At 38.5% G+C, this 21,308-nt stretch overlaps 1 protein-coding gene across 5 annotated transcripts; it reads left to right on the forward strand.

Moving 5' to 3' along the window:
- The first annotated feature begins 60 nt into the window (after window positions 1-60).
- On the forward strand, window positions 61-19,559 carry TMEM144 (transmembrane protein 144). Of its 5 annotated transcripts, none has more exons than XM_075421626.1 (13): window positions 61-148; window positions 2,240-2,325; window positions 3,476-3,672; window positions 4,867-4,989; window positions 5,389-5,488; window positions 6,018-6,098; window positions 7,968-8,049; window positions 9,239-9,312; window positions 10,220-10,338; window positions 11,423-11,542; window positions 12,032-12,129; window positions 14,051-14,104; window positions 15,227-19,559. In XM_075421626.1, exons 3-13 carry the CDS (start codon window positions 3,534-3,536, stop codon window positions 15,308-15,310), a joined length of 1,074 nt encoding a protein of 357 aa, XP_075277741.1. In that variant the 5' UTR covers window positions 61-148; window positions 2,240-2,325; window positions 3,476-3,533; the 3' UTR covers window positions 15,311-19,559. The 5 variants fall into 5 exon arrangements, with proteins under 5 accessions (XP_075277741.1, XP_075277740.1, XP_075277744.1 ...); XM_075421625.1 differs by having other exon boundaries at window positions 67-148; window positions 3,476-3,509; XM_075421628.1 differs by lacking the exon at window positions 61-148 and adding an exon at window positions 620-713 and having other exon boundaries at window positions 3,476-3,509.
- Window positions 19,560-21,308: the final 1,749 nt, after the last annotated feature.

The raw sequence follows: 21,308 nt of genomic DNA on the forward strand, positions 1-21,308 counted from the left end.
ATCGGGGCGGTGGTTCCGCTCGCCCTCCGCCCCTCGCCTCCGCCCGCCTCCTCCCCATCCGCCGGCCGGCGGATGGGGAGGAGGCGGGCGGAGGCGAGGGGCTGCGCAAGCCCGGGCGGGAGGCCGGAGCGGCGGGGGAGGCCTATGCGTGAGCGCTGAGGGGCGCGGGGCGGCGGGGGGAGGGGGGCTCGAGTTTCCCCTCAGGGCGCGTTGCCGGTCGGCGGGCGCTGCCTTCCGCGGTGGCCTAGGCCTCGGGCTGGGCCTTGCCCCGTCTGCGGGCCGGGAGGAGGCCTTTCCGAGGCGCTCGTCTCAGGGGAGTGGAGGAACCTTGCTCTGGGAGCTGGTCAGGGGCCGGGGTGTTCCCCGAGGACGTCACTCTGAGCGCCTCGCCGCTGACAGGAGTCCCCCGAAATAAGGGTGGAAGTATGACAGGGGAAACGTGCAAATAAGCAGTCGGTGTGGCATGCAGCCTCTCAAAATACCCGTTCTGTTAGTGCAGGCAGGTTCCTTTGGCTCTTGACCACGGCATGGATCTGCCCTGAGATGGAAGCTCTCAAGGGCAGGCTTCTTGGTTTCGTGCCTGTCTGCAGACACTGTAGCAATGTGTTGCATTAAGTGAGCATCATCATGTGTTGTGTCTCTGTGCGAAGGAGGAAAATGGCGGCATATTTCTGAGGAAACGGTGAAAATACAGAGCACAACCCTCCAGTGAGGTAAACCAGTGAGGTTACTAGGATCAGGGCGATGTGTGCCAACAAAATTTCATTGTATTTCGTCTACAGCTTGGGAACCCTGAAGTGCCCTTCAGTAAGGGCTGCTTAGTGAAAAAAGCCCTTCAATAACAGCAACAATTGTGATGTCTCTGCTTGTATTTAAGGTACAAGCACTATGTTCTGATATCTTAGCAGCTTCAGCAGGTGCTTCTGGTTTGATAAATTTGTTAGCTATAAACCTTTGGAGGCACTTATGCTGTTAAGTCCACCTGGCAATAACATAGGATTGTAGAGAACAGAAGAGGCTTTTAGTGAACTCTTTTATATGCAAAGTATGTGCAGGCATCTGCAAAAAACTATAGTCAGCACTGTCTACCAGTTCATTATGTGCTTGGGATCATACAGTCATAGAATAAATTAACTTGGAAGGGACCTCCTGGAGGTCATGTAGTTCAACTCCCTGCTTAAAGCAGTTCTGGCATCAAAGTTAGAGCAGGTTGCTCCAGGCCTTGTCTGGTTGAGCTTTCTCTTGAAGGCATTAAAATGGAGTTGAAAGTTGGGTTGGAAAGGTGTCCAAATTTGGGGACGAAGTGCCCCAAACATTGGAAAGTTACAGAGTTTTAAGCAGTCTGAATGAAGCGTACTCTTCCTTGGTTAACTGGAAGCTGTGTTTCCTTTCCATTTTTGGTATTATGATTCTGGTTCTCCAGTTGTGCAGCAGTCTTCAATGTGCACAATATAGAGATTATTGGATGATAAAAAGCAAGCAGAAAAGTATATTGCCCCGCAGCACACAGGTTTTCTCTTAGTAGATACAAACTGAAATATTTTTAAAGTAACATTTCTCTGTATATTAACAAAATCATAAAGGCTGATAAACCGCTTTAAATTTGTAAGGTGCTTAGTATTTCACCTGCATAATGACTTATTTATTATAAGGCTAAAGTACTGAGTCCTGCATTCATAGAGGTGCAGTGTAATCAGCTTTGTTTCTACGTCTTTAGCAGTATGAAGTTCTTCGTGTGCAAAAGCAAGCTCTTGTGCTTTACTTGTCCACTAAATGAATTAAATTTATTCACTCAGTGAGTCAGGTTTGATGGAATGAAGATAGATGATGTAAGCCTTCACCTATCTTAATCCATTCTTGTGGTGTCACAGAGTTTCTTAGCCTGTGAAGTCAGTCTTTGAAGAAATCCCAGCATTATTGTTTGAGCTGCTCAGTGTCTACAGGCCCCAGGTAAAACAGACTTTATAGAAGAGTCTTAAATACAGGGAAAACTTTCTGCACAAGCTTATGCTCTAAGTAGGCAAGAAAGATGAAGAGTGAAGGAGAAAAAAATAATAAGATAAATGGAAATACCGGTGCCATTGTACCTTCAGGGTGCATCTTCTAAATATCATCTGTGTTTTTACTAAGTACTCAAAAATATACTGACATCTTTTGAGGGAAAAAATATCGAAACTAAATAGTTGTATTAGTTGTGGGATTTAACTTTTCGCCTGCTAATTCAAATAATTAATTTCAGCCAACACTGATGGCCCTGCTGAAGCTGTGGATAAAATCACAACTTCAGCAGGCATGGTTCTCAGTGTCCTAAGGACCCCAGAGAAGGTAAGACTGGAGGGTAAAATAAGGTGAAAGAATGTGCAGCAGCTCAGCGCTTGCTTTTGTGTAGAGTGTGTAGTCACAGCACTTCTTACAAGACTTGGCAAAATTTCCACCATCCTATTTCAGCTTTTTTTCTTTCAGGCAGTAGCTAGTCCACCTGCACTGGGGAATGTCAAACTGCATTAGGATGTCATGTGAATCAGTATAAATAGTATTACTTCAACAACAGGATTGCATGCGTATCTCTAAAAATATGCTCCTTTATACTCACAGCATATTAAGTATCCTGTTGCCATTTGAAGTTAAATTTCTGAACGCTTTTCTTATTTGTAGTCTTTTAAGTGTGGTGTTACGATTATGTGTGTAAAGATCATGTTATTATAGTTGTTGTCAGAGTCATAATATCAAAAGTATGTGTGTGGTACTTCTGTTGAATGTAACATCAAGATGAATCTCCAGCTAAAAAAAAAAAAGGGGGAGGTATGGGATTAAAAAAAATCTTTGCCTTTCTTATTATAGTTATGTGGAATGAACGAAGAAACTTTAGAGGCAGCTTCTCCCTTTGTTCCCCACAGGATAAAATGAGCCTTTATTCATGTTTTGTATCAGATAGAACAATCCCTGTGTACCTTATGGTGCTATTTTGATCCCACTGTGGCATCTATAGAATCTCTGCACTTCTTCCTGACTTCTAGGCAGCAGGGCTGCAAATTGCTATAGCTTCTTCTGCCAGTTAAGATTTTGTCTAACCCCTGCTTTTTTACACACTCCAGTGTGACCCTGCTTTGACCATTGGAATAAGGAATATTCTGATAGAGCATCTTCCTAAAATGTCCGGGCTTCCCATAGGCCTCGCAGATTCAAGTACTGACAACCTTTAGGTGTATCTCTACATTCACATTGTTGTATGTTTTCAGATAGACTTTTCCGTGAGGCTGCTTATGAAACACACAATGATGATTTTTCTGTACATTTGTTCTTAAGTTACTTCATTCACGTTTTTTGGCAGATTTTCATGGGTTTCTACAGTGTACTTTGCAGTTCTTTCCAGCTTTTGAGAGATTGATAAGTAGGGTCCTCTAAGTTTCTGATTTCTGAACTACATTGGTATTGTTTAATACTCCGCACATTTAATTCCACTCTCTGATTGCAGAACCTGTCAGGACCCACAGCAAAACAACTGCACAGTAAGAGGCACCTTCAGAACAAAGATGGACATCGGGAAAGTTTACAGTGCCTTTAACATCAGCAATGGAACAGATCTAGCTATTGGCTTTACCTCTTCCACAGTAGCTGTCCTTCTATTTGGGACAAATTTTGTGCCTGTTAAGAAATTTGATACTGGTGATGGTAAACTTATTCGTATATTTTTGTTGGTTTTAGCATTTTTGCTAATAGGAATAGTATACCAGCGAATATGAGAGTTTCCATAGCTAGAGTTATAAATGTCATCACAGCCTATATCCATAGAGCATGTTTTAATTTTCTTTGCTATTGTTAGGGTATAAAGCAATAATGTATTGGTTCAGCATCTGGCAAATCTTTAAAGAGCCTTTTTATGTGTCATTGCGCACTTGAACAGTGTAGATGTGCATTTCATGAGCATTTCACAATGGAAAGTGAAATGTCCTTTCTTCTACCTTTGGGAGGATTCTCAAATACACACAATATTATTTATGCTCTAAAAGTTGTTGGGCTTTGGAGTATTGCCTTTCAGTTGTGAACCTAACATAAAAACAAATCAAAAATTAAAATTTTAATACTGTTACCTGGTGACTCAGTAAGAGGAAACAATGGCTTCTGTTTCCTACTTGGAATTTTATCACTTTATTGTACTAGGTTCATGTTGTATTTGCACATTTATATGAAGCATACTCAATTACCAGATCCCTGGATGAATAAATCTGCTATTATGTTACTGCAATAATAGTGTTTGCATTACAGGCTACATATAACCTCTCGCTTCTTTGTGCCAAATGTGGTCCTAACAAGACAAGGCTAGACTTTAAAGCAAAAGTCTTAGCTCAGCTGGCATAAAGTAAAACGAGTCTGCCTGGCTGACCCTTAGAGAATCTACAAAGGTAGAAGAGATCTGTCTGAAGTTTTTATCATCCTCAGTGTCCTGGATTAGTGAGAAAGCCTGAGCCCTGAGCTTTGAAGGAGTTTTCTCCTGTGCAGTCATCTGTGTCCACTGCTGCTAGAGTGGTGGGAGAAGTTTCCAGTAACTGAATATGCTCTTTGTCAGAAGCCTGTCAAAATTTTCATGTGATTGAGAATCAGGGCTTGTGTAAACTTTGTCCAGCAAAGAGTCTTTTGCAGCTGTGTATAAAGAATGCGTGCAAAGTGAAAGGCTGACAGAATTATAACACCCCACACTAAAACATATCTTTTGAATATACTGCAATGTGGTTCCCTGAAATTCACAAAGGAGGTGGCCACCTTTCAATTTTTTATGTACCATTTTACCTAAAACGTAGTATGTGAAGAGATTCACACATGCAATATGCTGTAGTTCTCTATTGTGTACATGTGATTTTTCCACAGGCATGTTCTTCCAGTGGATTCTCTGTGCCTCCATATGGGTAGTTTCTTTGGTGGTCAATTTAATCCAGAATTGCCCCCGGTTTTGGCCTCTGGCTATGGTTGGGGGTTTTTTGTGGGCTACAGGTAAGGATAAAGAGAGTCTGTTTCTTGAAACACAAAGTAATCCAAACTCTTAATAAAAAAAAACAGTGATAAAAGCTTTTCCATGTAAAAGGTAGTAGTTATTTGGTAGTTATTTGGCTTTTTAAAGTCTTGCTATTAATGGAGCTGTACCCTTGTAGCAAGTATTACTTTATTATGCTTATTTTATAAGCAGCAAATTCACACCAAAAATAACTTTTAGAGCAGTATTGAGGAAAAGTCTGTGCTTCATATATTTATTTTTAAAAAACACTATTTCCTACCACCTTGTAGTTGCCTAAATTTCTTTGCCTTCTGAGCAGTCATACAATCTAAAGCAAAAATATACAATATCACAGTCTAGGTTTTAACTGATTTTAATTTTGGTTTTTTGTATTTCAGGCAATGTTACAGTTGTCCCTATTGTTAAAACTATTGGTTTAGCTCTTGGTCTTTTGATATGGGCTTCTTTTAATTTGCTGACAGGCTGGGCAAGTTCACGGTGAGTATGTTTAAGTCATACATAATTAATGTTGCCAATTCTTCATTATAACTGCAGTGAAAACACTATCACAGATACAGAGCCTTTATCATATATATATAAGATCTTTTTCCCCTCTCAGTGGATAGTTCTCAGGTTAATTATTTTGTCTTCATGTGTTTCCTCTATTTCGATAGGAAGAAGAATGCCCAGTGATGTTCATTAACATAATTGAGTGAATAAATAATGTATTTGTTAATGTGAAACTAGTACACTGTTTGTATTTTTTCTTCTGCAGCATGAGATGATAAAATAATTTAAATCAACTTCAATTTTTAAATACTCAGATTAAAAAAAATCAGTGTAAATTAAATATTATTTTTGTAAAGTAGACATAGCTTTTTGCAAGCTAACTGAAGCACTGATCCAATATTGCAAATATAAACTTAAGCAGAATAATTTACATGAGTAAAGGTTTCCAAGACAAGGTTATAATTTAACTATTTATACGCAGTCAGTGTAACTAAGTGAAACCGGTTAAATATTCCAGGTTTGGTTGGTTTGGAATTGACCCAGAAGAGGTATCAAGACCAATCTTAAATTATATTGGAGCTGGACTTTCACTATTAAGGTAAAAATTTATTCTTAGAATAAATTTCTATAATGTCAAATATGTTTTTAATTACCACAGGGATGATTTAACTAGAGTATTTTTTGCAAATTGATTTACTGCAGAATTCATGAGCTATCCATACCTAGCTGGTCAGTGTTGTTTCAGAATAGAAACATACATGATACCCAATACAGTGGTGAAATGGTTATTGATAAACACAGAAGTATATTTTTATGCTGGCAGGCATGTTCAAGGCAAAGCAGTGATGCACTCATGTTGGTTATTCAAATAGTTCACTCTCCCCAAATTTTGTGATAGAGGAAAAACTGACTAGCAGAATCTTGGTGAGAAAACCTCTGTGAGATTTCCGATCTGACTTCACTCAGTCCAGGGTACAAATCCTTGCTCTTAACTGTAGAATATGCTACAGGACCCCTTCCCAGATCCTTCAGGGTCCATGAAAAGCCAGAGGCTTTGCATTATCTCCTGTCCTCAGTAGCTCCTAGAGTCTTGTAACTCTTAAGCCACACTTACAACAACTCCCAAACTGTAGCTTCTTTCGAAATCCGCAGCAGGACTTCTACTCTTATTTTTTGCTTGTTATTTGTATGAGTGTACATTTTGGTCCAAACACAGAGGAAAGGAGGTCTTTGCTACGTAGCAGTGTTCTTGCTTTCCAGCGGGGTATCTAGGAAGGTCTTTCTAGAAACAGAACAGTGGCCCTAAATCCCAGGTTTGCCATAAGCGTGCTAAACAGCAGATGGACCTAATGCCTCTAGGAAAGAACGGTGTTAAGGACATAGAGAGGATTGAGCTGTTCTTGATTGCTAGGAGAGAGCTGCTGCCTTAGATTTGTGAATTTTGCATTTACTCTTCCACTTTCCTAAGGCTCTGCCGCTTTTTACCCGTTGCCATTGCACGTAGCACATGATTTTGAGGTACTCACAACATAGTAGCAGTGTTGCTATTCCTGCCTGGTGAACTCATTCATCTCTGCACCTGCTTCCTGCCTGCTTCTGAGCTTTCACGAAGAAGTGATCAACAGGGAAAAAGATCCTGACCAAACAAGTTTTCCTGCCAAGCTGCACAAAGCCTGTGTACGTTGCTCTGCAGAGCTCAGAAGTGTGTATTTCATCTTATCCTCCTCTGTGGAACCTGTGCGTGTTTGCCTAGTCCCTCTGGAGGAAGCTGACAGCCTTTTGTATCTATCCTTATTCCTTCAGCAGGAGATGAATCACTCTTTAAATGGAGACATTCTGTTTACAGCTGTGGAAAGGAATTCCTAAATCATTAAAATATCTTGCATAAAAATAAAGAGCAGGTCCTGCTAGTTCTGGTTACATGTATTTACCTGATTTACTGGAGCTGGGGATACGAGTAGTAATGTTACCTTTTCTTCTTCGTTTTATTTGCTTAGTGCACTGGAGCACCACTGAGCCCTACCCCTTCTCCTTCCACATAGGCATGAGGCTCAGTAGGAGCAATATTCCCTCACTCGCATAGGATAGAAGACTAAAAACTGACAGTTTTCCTTGAGCACAGAGCCAGTTCTGTGCAGGTTTAAGATGTTCCGTACAGAATTTTCATGCGGATGTTCCATTGTATGTGTGGCTTAGTACAAAAGGACACTGTTAACTAAAGCAACTGTTAGCATGTGGTTGTAACTACACACTGTAAAAAGGAGACATTTCAATCCCATTACGTAGAAGAATGATCTATGAAGTGATACAAAGACTGATTTACTTACTTATGTCACAGTTAAGTGACTCTAGGGTGATAATGAAACTAAAGTAATATGCCTCCAGATAAAACTGCTGTCTCTGGACGCTAAATGTTATGTCCTTATGAGCTGACATGGAATTTATTCGTGTATTTTTCTCTTCTGAGTGCTGTCATATTTCTTTTTATAAAAACTGAAGTCCAGAGTTCTTCAGCTTCATTAGAAAGTACGCCTTTACTGAGAGAAAGTGTAAGTACTCTACAGTTGTTCTTTTACAGCAGTGAAAGTGCATATCCATTTAAAAAGAAAAAATTTTCTTAATGTTAACCAGATTTGCTAGGATTTGTGGTAAACTACATAAATATGCATTGATTGTATTTAACTTGTAGTTCTTGTATATCCAGTTGACTGTGAGCAACAAAAGTTTTTCCCAAGTGTTCTTTCTCTATTGTCAGCTTTAAATGGCTTAGAAATGCTTTTTCATTATGAGAGAGGTTATATAAAAGACCGTGTATTACTTTCCTACCTGAGAAGAGGAAGCAATTTTAATTAAAACTTAACAATAAAACTAGGAGGGTGCTTAGATGAGAGGCAACAGGGTGTATAACTCTTGTCCACCAGATTTTTGCCACGTTACAGAGCCAGAAGACTGTCGAGAGTCGACGATTCTCTGCGTCAGGTGTGGCACGGGTTGGAGGCCAAGGAGGGGTGCCAGATTGGCTGTTGCTCCTTCGGCAGCCCAAAGTATGCAACAAAAGCTGGAGAACAGTAGGCTCCTGCTACCGTTGTACCTTACTCTTGTAGGTCAGTGATGCATCAAAACTCAATTGCTCCCTGAACAGAGACCATCTCAGAGTTTTCTGGCTGTGCTCAATGCTTGCTAGAGGTTCCTGTCTGCCAGAGCAAATCACAGAAGATAATCTCATTGGAGGATTTGAATAAAAGGATGTTGCAGTTTCTCTGTGCTGCAGACAGGAGTGTTAATTTCCCTGTTTGCAAATAGTCCTGATATTCTGGTAGTAACACCAGAGATATCAACAGAAGGCAAAAACACATCATAAGTAAAATCTATAGATTAAATCAGTCATCAGTTTAAGGAAGGATGAGTTCTGAAAGTCAGATCTACTTGCATGCAGATTTAAGAAAAATGCTGTGCTCTAATATGTATATAATAAACACAAAATCCGTATCCAAACTTGTAGTGGTAAACTTGGAGGTAGGTAGATCATTTTATTATTTTGTTATTTTAAAAAATACATATTTCGCCTTTCTTCAGACTATTTCTGTAGAGTCCTTTTTTCTCCTTCCATTTTAATTTTCTTTTTTTAGACCAAGACTGTTCTGTTTAATACAATGTTTGAGATTTGAAAAAAAACCACACAGAAAAAAACAAAACCCAAAAAGACAAACCTGAGTGAAAACTCTTCATTTTTTGCAGTCTGTTAATGTTTCTGAAGATACTTCTGATGACTCATGGGTGAACAGACTTTCTCCAGCAAAAAGAAGACTCATGTAAGTTGTTAACAGTTCTTTTACTGGTGCAGGCCAAGAAGCCAGAGAAAGTAGCTGAACACAGAGGAAGAGCAGTATTTGTGTCCTGTGTTTTTCCTAGCACAGTTGTGCACTAACAGTTTTTGAAATGCTAGTCTTAGTGTGTGTATCCATATATAAATAGCTGCTCAATTTATTAGATTTTTTCCTTCACACTGTTAAGTGTGCTTTACCTGATCAAGTAAGTGTTAGTTACTACTACAAAAGAACAATATTTGCAAAGTAAATAGCAACTAAGTAATTACAGAGCTGTTTTTTATCACCTGGTTGATTAGCACTCCAGCATAGAAGGAGCCTATTCTATTAACATTCTTCCAGGTGTGGTTTCCAAGTGAATACATCTGGAGAAGGCATGTCAGCACAGTAAGGAGGCAGCAGAAGTGCTCCAAGGTAGAAGCGGCAGCTAGCAAGGGGCCAGTGTGGGGAGTGGAGACAGCCAAGAACACAACGATTTGGAGGCAGGGAATGGCACTGTGGAGGCAATGAACCTAGGAATAGTTATATAATATATAGATTGCAACAGTGAAGCTGATGATAGGAGCATTTTAGCTATATTTTGGTTGGTTTTCTCCTAGCTCTGCCTTTAGGAAATTCTAGTTAGTTGGTTTCTCTTCTCATTAATCTAGACTGTAGGCTCTTTGGGCAGGAATTGTCTGGGTTACCTGGCCACAAAGTACAGGAAAACTAATTTACTGTGTTGAACCATTTGCACACTAGAAAATAAAGATGTGCTGAAATGTATTATTTTTATAGTGTTGCTAGCAATTTTCATATGATACACAGTCTTTAACTGGACTTGTCTTAAGTGTATTATCTACTTCCCTAATTAAGGCTAGGCTGTTTTCTCTGATTTTTTGTCTATTTAAAGAGGATGTAGCCTGGCTGTAGTAGCTGGAATACTCTACGGTTCCAGTTTTGTACCAGTACTTTACATCAAGGACCATGGGAGAAGAAATGAAACTATATATAAAGGAGCAAGTCAATTTGGTAAAGGCTAATAGATCACTTCTTTATTTCATCAGTATATTGTGGTCTCCTGCTTTCATAAAGGCATAGAGTGAAATTCTTGGTACTCCTGGAAATACACTGTGACAACTTAGCAGTTCTGTAGTGTTATACGTTGTCATAATTATAGTACTAGTACTCCTTTTTTCCCAGAGGTCAATTACACCATGAAAAGAACAGTGAGAAACAGCCCAGAGGCTACCATACTTAACTCATAGTATTTAATACCTTCTGAAATACAGCTGGTATTCTCAAAATACAAACCTCATATGCCTGGAACATGAGGTAAACAAGGGCACAAGCTGTACCAATTGTCTAATTAGTGCGCTCGTAAAGGAAGAGGAGAAGCTTGATCATAATTGATGAGCAGAAGAGATATAGAACAATGTAAGTAATTAAAGCCTTGTAGTTTTTGAAATGGAAACCTTTTAATTTAAGGCTAATCACCATTTTCAAACATTTCCCCAGAAACATTTTCCTTAAGATTTAGTGTAGAGTCCTATTAGGTAGTGCCAGCAGCAGCTTAGTGCATACCATGTCCATAAAATATTTATTTTTGTTAATGATTATAGTGATCAAAATTGTGATACGTTCTTCAAGATTAAAAGAAAAGACAAAACTGTGCTGTGTTTAGCTTACACAGTACATGCAGTTGTCTTGCCCTTAAATGTACAGAAAAAAACCAAGGCTGTATTCAGGAATACAAATGTAGGTGGTCAGGAGAGGATGTAATTATGTAAAAACCCCACCCCAGTTTTGTTTTTAATAAATTAATTCAGTAGTTTGATTAACAGAGTTCTGAAAATAGCTTGCAGAAATGCATGAAAGCTTGTGATAAATTATAGGGTCAATGCAGCAGTTAATTCATGTTTAATATAAGTGTGGTTGACCAAATCTGTCCACAGTCAGAGCGGCAGCTGTAGTTGTCACAGTCACAATTGAATTTGAGTTGTTAGCAGTAGCTCCTGATGTGTTTTTGTCTATGTGAGTGCTATCAGTGAAATAAATTTGGTTAGAACTAATAACATGTTTTAAAACTAATACAGTTTGGTGATTTGTCTTTCAGATTTAGATTATGTTTTTGCACACTTCAGTGGAATATTTCTTACAAGTACTGTCTACTTTTTGATCTACTGTGTGGCCAGGAAAAATAAACCTAATGTTTATCCCCAAGCCATATTGCCAGGTATGACTGTTTTTTAAATTAGCAATTAATTTCAGTTATTTCTTCTGACCGTTTTGCAGTCATTAGTTCAAGCTATGTGTTAGAATTGTAGTTTGCCTTTCAAGTCTTCATTTGTCTTTTTGCATCTTTTGAAAGATCGCTCCTATTAGGTTAATTCATTAAGGTTAGGAAACAATGATAAATTTTCTTCTAATGTGAAGTTAGAACAAAATGATACTGCATATGGTGGATTTTCAAAAACTGACTCTGCTAGAATGGAGAGTACATTACCCAGAAAATCATGAACTTTAATTAATTTGCTACTTTAGTTGGAGTAGCTGATTTTATCCCTTGAGCTTTGGTTTGCATTATCAAAACCAGCTTGTTAAACTAGTTAACATACTAAAATACATGACTACAGTTTCTGTATTATACTATAAATATAAATGTTCCACAAATTGCTCTCTATACCTTGCTGTGCCTGTTTTTGATTGGGATTTATTTTTCTAGGGTTTGTTTCTGGTGTGCTTTGGGCAATAGCCAATTGTTGCTGGTTCATAGCCAATCACTATCTCAGTGCTGTGGTCAGCTTTCCAATAATTACTGCAGTAAGTATATAAAAAATTAAAATCTGTGATTAGAATTAAAAGTGAAGGGTTTCCCCCACACCACCTCATTTGTGGAATTAAGTCGAAATTATGACATGCACCATGTTGATAAATGCCAATCATAAAAAAACAGAGGAATTGAAAGTGTGAGTTTTTAGATTATGTAAAATCCAAAGCTCTGTAACCAGAGCTATATCAATATTAAATGGTAAACTTAAGTGATTAAAAGAAGAAATGTTTTGTGCTTTCATCCCAGCAAATACATTTTGTTCTGGATGTTTTCATTCATAATTTTTATCCTCTAGCAGTCATTTTGCTTAATTAAGTCACATAGTTTTTCTTTTTACAGTTCTTGAACATGCAGAACAGATTATGTATTGCTGAAAATAGTGTTCTTATGCAAATGAAGGAAAAATAGGTTGGCCCTTTTGTCTGTTTTATTCCTATTTATGATACTGTACCCTTAAAGCGCTGATAATTTCCAGAAGCTGCATAAATTGCATCACTAGGTAAAAATAAACTTTGCATTTATTCTCTTGCCAATCTACTAGATGGTGCTGCAAAGGTAGATAACTTACAGCAAATGAGCGTTCATAAATATTAAAACCAAAATTTTGCTGAACAACTGTATTTCAGGAGCAAACTAATGAAACAGTGTTAATAGGGATTAAACTTTGCGTCAAGATGCAGTAAATCAGAGTAAACTCTGCAGTATACAATGAAAAAAAGACTTAGGATCATTCTAATTAGAAATTAAAGGATTAATGGAAAGCAGCTTTAGTAACTCAGTTATCAGTATGCCTAAAGGGCAAGGATATAAAGTGACAAAATGAAAAATTTAAGGACAGCACTGATAAGAAACTGGCTGTCTGGACCACAGGTTTGCAACTGCTGCTGTACTTCATCCTAGAGAGAATTTCAGACAGCTATTCGTCACATCCCTTTAACAATTTGCTTCATTTTTAAAATGCATTCCTCTCACAGTGTACATTATCTAGAAAGTGGAAGAACACCTTAGCTATTATTCAAATAATAGTTAGCAATTTCACTAGAAAACAGCACCCACAAATACATTCAGCGTGAGACACTGTTTCCTGCTGGCCTAAATCTGTGCCCTTTAGCGGTACTGAAGATGGAGCGAGGAAGGTCACTGTCCAAACCCCTGTCAAGTGTATGAGAGCAGCTCTAAGGGGAAGCATTAACAGAGCCAGTTTTCGCTTCGTATTCAGATAATATTTTCTCATCAGTCATGAAAATTCAGATCATTGCTCCCACAGGGGAAAAACTGTATTACCAGGAGTGCCTGGAAATTACCGTTCTATATCACTGTTTGCTGTTAGTTAGGAAGTCTGTACAACAACATCACAGATAATCAGTAGTTTTTCTGACCTGGCTGGCTGGCTTTATGCTTTGTCCAGATGCCTGCTATACAGGAAAGACATTCATGTTCCAGTCTCTTGCTGTCCCACTGAGCAATAAAATCAAATTTTGTCTAACTAGTTAGTCATGCTAATAAAGGAAATGTTAGGAATATCCATGGTAGCTGCCAATAAACCTGAATAGTCCTCTGAAAGGTGGTAACGTTGTGGACTGTAGTTTAAAGTGAGTCATGTTATTTGGAGCCTAATAAAAGAATGTATAATAGCCAGTGCAGGATCCACAATGTAATATAGAAATAAATTCTGCCTTCTCTGGAAAAAAAAGTCTCTTGCCTCTTTAGCCCTTCTTGAATATGTTATTGTGTCTTACTTTGTGAAGATTTCAGTGATGTTTATGCTTTTGCCATGAGTGCTGTAATTATACAAAATAGAAAGGCCTAAATTGGTTATCCAGATAAAATTCAACCACCTTGAGAACAGTAGTGAGAAGGTGGCACATATTAATGAAATGTTGTAATGTACAAATGAATCTTATTCTTTAGGGTCCTGGCCTTGTTGCTGCAATGTGGGGAGTCCTTGTATTTAAAGAAATCAAGGTAATCTTGTTAGGTCTCTTACCTAATCTCTCTTGCTTGCCTCTAGCTCTAGGAACAGTAGGGCTTGTTATACAGCTGTATCTCTTAGATTTCACCTCCTTACAAGTATTGCGTTGTGAAGCTGAAAGTCATATCGTGCAATACTAAGTTTTCCAAGAAAGATGAAGAATTGTGAACAATTTTTACAGGAATGCACATTTGAATTCCATAACTGTATGAGCAGCAGTGGGATTAAATGAAGACTGTAGCAGGGCCAGGAGGCAGGATGCCAAGCACAGCCTGAAAACTTTATTTGAGCCAGTTCTTTCAGTGGGGGCAAGGGAATGAGCAGTTGCCCTAATAATCACACAGACAAATAGATTAGACTTTTAGGGTCAGATTCACCGAAGGACCAAAAAGGTGAGACAGAGGTTAGTGGCCCTTGCTAATTACAGTATAATGTAGAGATTCCTAAACTGATATGGCAGTGATTGCATAGAACAGGCTAATTTTCTCTACTGGATGTTAACATATATGGCAGAAATTATTTTGCTAGTGGAATTTGAAGCATTGAATGCTGGCAGTGTAATCCTCAGGTTCCCTTAGCTAGTCTGTCCATGATCTGTAGACACCCAATTTGCTATTAGAGATCATCTTTCTCAGTGTTTTTGGTGACTGTGAAATGCGTTAGGCATCCTTGGATCAGGAGGTAGCAGTTTTCTCTCTCCCACTGCAGATTAATGTTACACTACACTAGGAGACCATCATGTTCATTATCCAAATCTTTGTGACTCGCCAAATCTTTCATCCTTTTCATACATTTTACAATTGTCTCTGCACAAGTGCATACTGCTTAAGAATAATCTGAAAATAGACCTTTATAAATATTTTTTTAAATTGTTAAATTAATTTTGTATTTTACTAAGTGCATAACGTCATTGATAACTTGTATTAAACAGTTTTGAACAGCAAATATGATAAAAACATATGAAAAAATATGGTACAAAACTTATGATTTCATGTAATGGATTTATTAATTTTGTCATAAAAGGAAACCCTAGTTCATTATTTTACTTTTTTTTGTGAAGTGGTATCTATTATGACACATGGTATTTTTCTTTTTCTCCCCCTTTGCCTATCCAGGGACTGAAAAACTACGTGTTACTCTCAGTAGCGTTTTGCATCATTTTGTCTGGATCACTATCCACGGCTTTTTCTAAAGTTTGAAAGGATCTTCTGGACCAGTAGATGGTGCTACTGTTTAATATAATCAGAAAGGCAATATTGGTATATTGTAATACATAATAATTTTCAAAATGTATGTCCAGCACTTACCCTAATTTGCTTCAAGCAAGTGAAAAAGAAAGCCTTTGCTAAATGTTCCCATTTGGCATGAAAGAAAATTTGGAAATGTTTGGTTTGCATTTCTTGGAACATTAAGAATATCAAAGGATTTTACTAAACAAAGCTAAATGATTATATAGTTACTAATTCTTTTTTTCTGTTTCGGGTAGTAAACTTCATGCCATTATAAATTGCAGTTCACTGTTATGATGATGGATAAAGGGATTTTAATTCTTAGTCTGTAATACTGTGTGCATTTGCAAGCCTATTTGTTTTATTATATCATTCTGTCTTACTGACTTGGGTATAAAATATGTCTTGGAATATTTTTTATGGAACTGTACACATGAAGATGTGAAGCATTTTTTATTTAGAGGCATTATTCTTTAGTCATCAGTTTACATGAAAGCTTTATCTTCCAATCACTTCAGAATTTTGAAGAAAATACAGAAAAAAAAGGATCCTGTAAAATAAATTATTTGTGTTTGCTGCTAACCTATTTGTTTAGTTGCAAGAACATTATGTAGAAATTATGATCAGTATACAAATAGTTGGGGAAGTTTGGGGTTTTTTATTTCAGTTGTATGGAACTTTGCAAGTAAACATTACATTTCTGCCACTTGTGTTGCAGTATGAGCTAAGTATGTGGTTCAAAGTTCGTTTCTGAATAACTCTGGGCATTTTCTTAATAGTTACTTTTTCTTCTATGTATGGCAATATTTATTAACTGAAGCATCATGCTAAAACTACCCAATCATTGTTCTACCCAAAGCAAAGCCATCTATATGTAAATCACTCTGACAGTTATTGTTGAACTTGTTTCTTTAAAAGAAATGAATAAAAGAAGTAGATTTCACAACCTTTTTAGGCAAACTAACCAGCTTCTAACTACCTGTCCTGCTAGAAAGCCTTAATATCCAAAGGAAATTCCCTAGGAGGAGTATTATATTCACTGTTCCATGACCGCCACTAATGTGGAGAACTGTTTATTTTCTTATTCACGGCAGCTGACCTTTATATGTGCAAAGCATGTTGTATGAACCTCCCCTTAGTCTTTTCTTCAGTGGATTAGACAATCGCAGCTCCTGCAGTCTTCCCTGTTTGTAGTGTGCTCATTTTTCTCTTTCCAGAACTCTCACTAAGTGGACTAGATCTGTCTAGAAAAACTAGACGTGGCAGTCACGCTACAGTCTTACAAAAAACAAGAACAGCAGCAGGATTTTTTTTCATCCGATTTGCAAGCTCTGTTCATAGTTACATGTCACAGTATGACACTTTTTGCCACCATGGTTTGATATGGTAACATGTTCAGATTGCAATCAGAAGTTCTACTTTTTCCATTCCACCCTTCTTTGTCTGCTGTTTATCAGATTTGATCTTAGAACTGTTACTTAGCCCACTTTTTCCCTGTCCTGTATTGTTTTTCCTACCCAAGTGTCAGAACTTGGTATCTAACAGGTTTTTTCCCCCTTAAGGCATTTCTGTATTTTGCTCTGTATGTTAACGCTGTCCTCCACCAAGCTGGAAGAATTTTCCAGCCAGATGTCATCTGCAAATGTAATAAACATACTCTCTAATTATTGGAAATCGTTTATGAAAATGCCATACGATACTGGCCTTTACTTACATTTTGGAATCTAATACAATATTTCTTTGCACTCTGACAGAGAACAGTCGATTACTCTTTTGAGTACAATTTCATTCTGTCTTACAGTGGTTTTTCTTTAGACTGGATTCTCCCAGCTTTTATGTAACATCTGATACAGTTGTTCAAGTCAAGATACATGATGTGTACCACCCTAATACCTGATATTGAAAGAAAACTGACCTGTTTTCTTTCTAATAGCTGGGTCCAGTTTCTTCTTGACAGGTGCTTGACTGTTACTTACCTAGCCCTTACTCTGTTGACTCAGACAAGGAAGAGTAATTTGTTCACATTTTTGAAATAACTTGAATTAAATTGGACGTTTATAATTTCCCTGGATCAATTTCCCTTCTTCTTAAAGATCACGAGAATTTCTATGTTCCTGGAATATACCCCATGCCAGAAAATTGCTGAAAAGCAAAGAATTGGCAAAATCAAAATACGGTGTTCTCAAGTTCCTCTGCTTCACAGATAAGCTTTAATATGTCAGTTCTTTCCCAGTCAGTATTAGTTGTTATTCCTATGTCAGTGTTCACAGTTGTCTTAACACTGACTGTAATCTGTTTAAGTAAGACTGAGGGAATAAGGGTACTCTGCGCTTCAGTTTATAATGTCATTGCTGAATAGTGGCAGATTATCTCTTATGTCCACACAGTTACTGACAAAAATACTGGTCTTGTAACTCACTGCTGAAATAATTACAATGCAATACAGTATTTATAGAGAAAGTGTGATTAGAGCACCAGTCCGCTTTGACATACCAATGCAATTGCTCAGGAAGAATGATCTGATTAGTTTGCTACTACCTGTAGGCCACCTTCCACATTCAGTTAAGGTCTGCGAGTACAGTTTACACTATTCAGTGAGGTATACTCCTCATTGGTTTACGTTAAGTGAATTACGAATGCCTCAGTCTGGAAAAAATGATTGGAAAATACTCAACCAGAACTCTCGGGGAGAAGAACTGTGTCTGTGTGGGCTTGGAAAGGGAGCTAGCCAGCTCACATGACTGCTTCCAGGGCAGAACTAGCTTTTAAGGAGGGTGTTAAGGCCCATATTGCACAACCAGTCTCCTAGGCCCCAGAGATCCCTAGAGAACCTTCAAGGGAGCATAGGAGCAAGCAGAAACAAAGGTCAGAGAATCAAGAGATGCAAGAATGCATGGCGTGATTAAAAACCAAGCTGAGCATCAGGAAATTGAAGATGCCTTTTTTTAGCACAGCAAAACTCTGGGAGGAAAAAGAAGCCAGAGAGCAGATGAAGCTGTGTGAAGATGTTACCAGGTTAGGTGCATCGCAGAGCAGAAGCAGAGCATGGTGTTTCCTGGTTGTTTTTCTTCTGCAGCTGGGCAAGCCACAGTACTCACTGCAGGGTCACTGCAGAGGGGCCATCGTGCAATTGGTGGTGGGCCTGCGCCAGCTCTGCCAGCATCCCCAGCTGTGCGACAGATTGCTGTGGGGCCTAGTTTATCCCTAACCGTGGTCACCAGTTTCCTATCCTACACTACAGAGAGTGCAACAGGCCTTGTGTGCTACTGCAGTACCCTGAAGCTTTGTTTTGTCAGGTGCTGTGACTATCCCGAGTGAACACGTTTTGGGTTTTTCAGATTTTTAGCCCAGAAGCTTAGTGACAGGACAAGCTGGCTACTAGTGCTGTACTGGAAGTGTTTTGACAGGTTAGCAAGCAGTGGAGAAATTTTTCCTGGCAGTGCCTGGTTTTACTTTCCTCAGTTCAGATTCTGTTTTGCTCGCTGTATTTGTTATTTGTTGTGATTTAAGATAAATCTGAAAATGGACAATGAGACTGAATCTGCTTCTTCCATCCCATATTAGAGGATTGGCTCTGTCTCGTGCTGGTTGTGCAAGAGAATGAAGCTGGCTTATACCTTGGCAGTTGGGAAGCATTTAGGTTTAGGTTTTGGGTTTAAGCTGTTACCGTATGCTTCAGTTTGCTTAAACTGAAGAGCCTGCTCTAATGTTATCTTATTTCAACTATCTCTCTTGAGTGATGCTCTTAAGTTAATCTCTGGTATGAGCCCAGCGTCCGTCTGCTGGATGCGATTAGCGGGAGCAGCAGAGTCTTCCAGGGCAGGAGCACCTTCACATTTCCTGCTCTCTGTACGAGGTCGTTGGCTTTCTGAAACGAACAAAAAACCTGAACTCGCGACTGTAGCAATTGCCATCTAAATGCGTGTAGGTCGGTGCAGTTGTCCAGTCTATATTGTAAAGCTATCAGATGTGCAAACTTAATTGCTGGCTGCTATGGCATTAATTAAAATTCTCGTTTGTGAGGACTCAGGTATGACCTTTACTAAATGCTGTCTTAGCAGCTATCCTATTGGATTTGTGTTGCCAACAGCAAAAAAAGAAAAATCCACCTCTTGCAGCTCTTTTCTGTGAAAAATTCCTTGTGGTAATTCATCAGGATTTATGGTTTAAATATGTATTTGTTCCAAAATATTTTCTTATGAAGTTCACTTGGAATGTATGGGATAAATATTCCACTCATTTCTGAGATTTTCTTGTTCTTGAAGTTTCAGCTTTGAAGTAACACTGGTACTTCTTTCGTGTTAAATTGCTGGATTAACAGATATCTGTTTATAGAGCTGTTTATACAAAACAGTCTGGCAGCAACTGATTTAATAAGAGAAAATTCTACAGCTAATATAAATTACCATGGCTCTGTTTATATCAGCATGTTTTTATATCACTGTAAGAACTGACCCAGCATGTTTCTAATTTACTTTTTAGGGGCTGGTGGTTTTTTTAAATTTTTTGTGTATATAGCTAAAGGAAAAAACAGAAGTAGAACCAAAGTGGGAGAATCAAATTTCTTGGAGAAAATTATATGTTCATGTATTGGTTTGTGCCTGTTTAATAACTTCTCAGAAAATATTTGATCTTCCTTGAAGAATTTTTCTCTGATAATGCTTAAAGGTAATCTAGTCTTTAAAATATAGGTAGACTGGGAGTTTCCAAGTAAGATTTTTGCGCAGTGTTGGGAACCAGGGAACTCAATGTCACCTTTTTTAGATTTCCCTTACCTGTTTATTCTTTTCCCTATGTTTATTATCAAGTAATTTTCTGAGACTCACTGGCCTTCTTCCAGAGTTTTATTCCCTCATATTCTTAGTAAAAATGATTGTTACCTGGAAAAGTAACTTAATTACATCAAGTCCTATGTCTTCAAATGTAAACAGTGAAAATGCATTTTTAAATCTCTTTATATATTTCTCTATTTTATCTGTATCATAATTTTCTTTTTAACCAATATTTAAGGTTGATTGAATGCTAATTCAACAGTCTGACCTAATCCTTGAGCTTTCTTGCATCTGACTGAAGTGTTAATGCTGTACTCCATAATTACTGAATGACTTACAGATTCCACTTTCCTTTAGCTATATACAAAGTTGATAGATAACGACTGTGGAACATTGTATTTTAGCTGATACAGCTGAAGTGGTGGTTCTTACATTTTTCGTGCTTATCACGCTTAGGGAAGTGATCGTGCCCCTGTAGTCGGCACTGGTGAGGCTGCAACTCGAATACTGTGTTCAGTTTTGGGTCTCTCACTACAAAAAGGACTCTGAGGTGCTGGAGCCTGTCCAGAGAAGGGCAACGAGGCTGGTGAGGGGTCTGGAGAACAAGTCTTATGAGGAGCGGCTGAGGGATCTGGGGTTGTTTAGTCTGGAGAAGAGGGGGCTGAGGGGAGACGTTATCGCTCTCTACAACTACCTGAAAGGAGGCTGTAGCGAGGTGGCTGTTGGTCTCTTCTCCCAAGTAACAAGTGATAGAATGAGAGGAAATGGCCTTGAGTTGCTTCAGGGGAGGTTTAGATTGGATATTAGGAAAAATTTCTTTACTGAAAGAGTAGTCAGGCCTTGGAGCAGGCTGCCCAAGGAAGTGGTGGAGTCACCATCCCTGGAGATGTTCATAAAATGTGTAGACGTGGCACTTCAGGACATGGTTTAGGAGGCATGGTGGTGTTGGGTTGACGGTTGGAGTTAATGATCTTAGAGGTCTTTTCAAACCTGAAAGATTCTATGACTCTTATGATTTTTTAAATATCTAAAATATATTTTCTCTTTAAAGTAAACACTAAACATTTCTTGTGCCTCTTATTGCACCAAAGGACCTGTCTGAGAGTCTAACCTGAGAGAGGAAATAAGACTCAAAGGAAATGGGACCTGCATTGGTCCTGCTGGTATCAGTGATTCAGGCAGTCTAACACCACCGC

This window comes from Opisthocomus hoazin, chromosome 5 (assembly GCF_030867145.1).
Source record: "Opisthocomus hoazin isolate bOpiHoa1 chromosome 5, bOpiHoa1.hap1, whole genome shotgun sequence".
NCBI lineage: Eukaryota > Metazoa > Chordata > Aves > Opisthocomiformes > Opisthocomidae > Opisthocomus > Opisthocomus hoazin.

Excerpts from the sequence above, each read along its gene's own strand:
- TMEM144 (XM_075421625.1), top strand. The coding sequence starts at position 73 with ATGGGGAGGAGGCGGGCGGAGGCGAGGGGCTGCGCAAGCCCGGGCGGG. Across the intron at positions 5,489-6,017 it reads ACAGGCTGGGCAAGTTCACG|GTTTGGTTGGTTTGGAATTG; the intron begins GTGAGTATGTTT and ends TAAATATTCCAG. Across the intron at positions 8,050-9,238 it reads CGCCTTTACTGAGAGAAAGT|TCTGTTAATGTTTCTGAAGA; the intron begins GTAAGTACTCTA and ends CATTTTTTGCAG.